Raw genomic sequence first — 1956 nt, forward strand, 5'->3', positions numbered from 1 at the left:
CGTGCCGCTGAGGCAGGAGTGGGATTGGGTTGGGGGGGTGTTATACACGTCTTCACAGCCGCAGTGCTGTGCTTAAAGGGGTGCTCCCGTTCCACTGCTTGTAAGGGATGGCAGTTATTTTCTTTGGCCTCTGAAATGTCTCCATAGTCGTGTGGCTTCCTTCCTATAAAGGTGCGTGTTTCAGATTAAAGTTCTGTTTGGCAGCTCACGAGCTCTGAAAACAGAGGCTGGAAGGCAAGGGGGGCAGAGTGCCCTGCTTATGAGGTTTTTCCCATTGTAGGAACTGTCTGACCTTTCTTGGTGCTGTAATAACATCGAAGGAGCCAGAGTCACTGTCCAGGAGGCAGTAACAAGAAAATGCCAGAGGTGGAAGGCTGGCAGGGGACCTGGGTGGGAGAGGGCTGCGAGAGGTGGTCCTTCTTCTCTTTCCTCCATCACTTGCACAGATCTTCCTCCCATCTGCCTTTGTCCCGCTCTGGGTCCTTGCAGTTGTGATGCAGGTTTGGTGTTCAAAGGTGGCACAGAAAAGCAACAGGAGGAGGAGGAGCATGTGCTCTTACCAGAGGAAGCAAGACCAGGGAGAAGCATCCTGGTCAGGACACCCAGGGAGCTGTGCAAGAGTTGGGGGCTGGCCCCGTCTCAGCTAACGTGGGACCATCAGCGTCCTCCCATGCAGATTTACCTGCGTGCTTTCATAGTCCCTTCCCAAACCTGCCCTTGGCCCCAGGCTTCCCCCAGCAGAGAGCTCTGACTGCCCTGCAGCTCTGAGCCAGCGGAGGAGAGATGGTGAAACAGTGCAGGGCCGGAGCCCACCACAGCATGGAGGGTTGTGGCTGTGTGGTAGGCTTGGTTACGCTCATGCCGTGAGCAGCGTGTGCCGGTGTGTGGGGTGTGCCTCTAACACAAACACCCTTCCTTCTCCTTCCCTCAGTAACAGATCATGGAATAGGTTGGGTGGGAAAGGACCTTTAAAGGTCACCTAGGCCAGCTACGGGTGCCTACGGGTGTTGTTCTTTCAAGCCAACAAGGCATGTAACTAGATGATGTGTGGGGTGGAAGTGGAGGGTCACATCTGACCGGGGATTCTGTGTTTCCTGCCCTGCAGCTCTCCCATTTGCCCTTGCCCCGGGGGAAAAGCCTCTGAGAAGATGGAGAACCGGAGGGGAGTGTTCTTGGGATACGTTCACTGGGAAGGAGAAGAGGAAGGGGAAGAGAAGGATGAGGCGGCTCCTGGTGCTTCTCCTTCCAGCCAAATGAGCAAACTGGAAGATGTGCAGGTGGAGATGCTCGAGAAGGCAAGGGAGCTCTTCCAGCTGTGTGACAAGGACGAGAAGGGTTTTATCACCAAGGTGGACATGCAGGTGAGGGAAAAAATCCTTCCCCTTCCGGAGAGGAGCTCTAAAGTCATGGGTGCAGAAGAGGGGAGAATGTGGCATGTCTTTACTTGACCTTGACCCCCAGGGAATTCCTGGGGCAAGTGGGACTGCAATTCCACATTTTTAAAGAACACATAAAATAAACAAATTTGCAACAGTCCTTACAAGCATTATGCTTGTAAGATCTCCCAGTGGCTGGGAGATCTGGGGCGGGGGGGAGGGGAACCATTGGTTTAATTTAAAAAAACTAAGCAACACAACATCCCCCCAAAAACCCACACGATAAACAAAGAAAAAACCTCACCAAGCTGACAACAGCAAGAGCTGGGTAGCTTCTTTGTCTCAGTCGTGGCTGAAGCCTGATCTCACAAACTCACTGTGGGCCTGGACTGTAACTTTGCTCTAGAATCCCGTGCGTTGCTGTGTTCCGTTAAAGCCAGTGGTTGTTAACAGTGTCTCTGCGGTTCTCGGGGTTTTAATGGTTTCTCAGGGTTTTAATGGTTTCTCAGGAAGGCTGCATATATGGGTTGTTTTTCTCCTGCACCATCTCTCCCCCCATCTTTAATTAACACTTGGCAGG

The 1956-nt window shown here is 52.7% G+C and overlaps 1 protein-coding gene across 1 annotated transcript in view; it reads left to right on the forward strand.

Annotated features, from left to right (window-relative positions):
• The window catches only part of CRACR2B (calcium release activated channel regulator 2B), a gene marked incomplete at its 3' end in the record, with an annotated part of 27214 nt that overhangs the window by 10817 nt on the left and 14441 nt on the right, over positions 1–1956 (forward strand). Inside the window, exon 2 of the mRNA XM_010135471.1 lies at positions 1106–1361. Within this exon, the coding sequence (XP_010133773.1) occupies positions 1149–1361 (213 nt within the window). The remainder of the gene's footprint in view (positions 1–1105; positions 1362–1956) is intronic.

The sequence above is a fragment of the Buceros rhinoceros genome, unplaced genomic scaffold (genome assembly GCF_000710305.1).
Source record: "Buceros rhinoceros silvestris isolate BGI_N320 unplaced genomic scaffold, ASM71030v1 scaffold7670, whole genome shotgun sequence".
NCBI classification, from domain to species: domain Eukaryota; kingdom Metazoa; phylum Chordata; class Aves; order Bucerotiformes; family Bucerotidae; genus Buceros; species Buceros rhinoceros.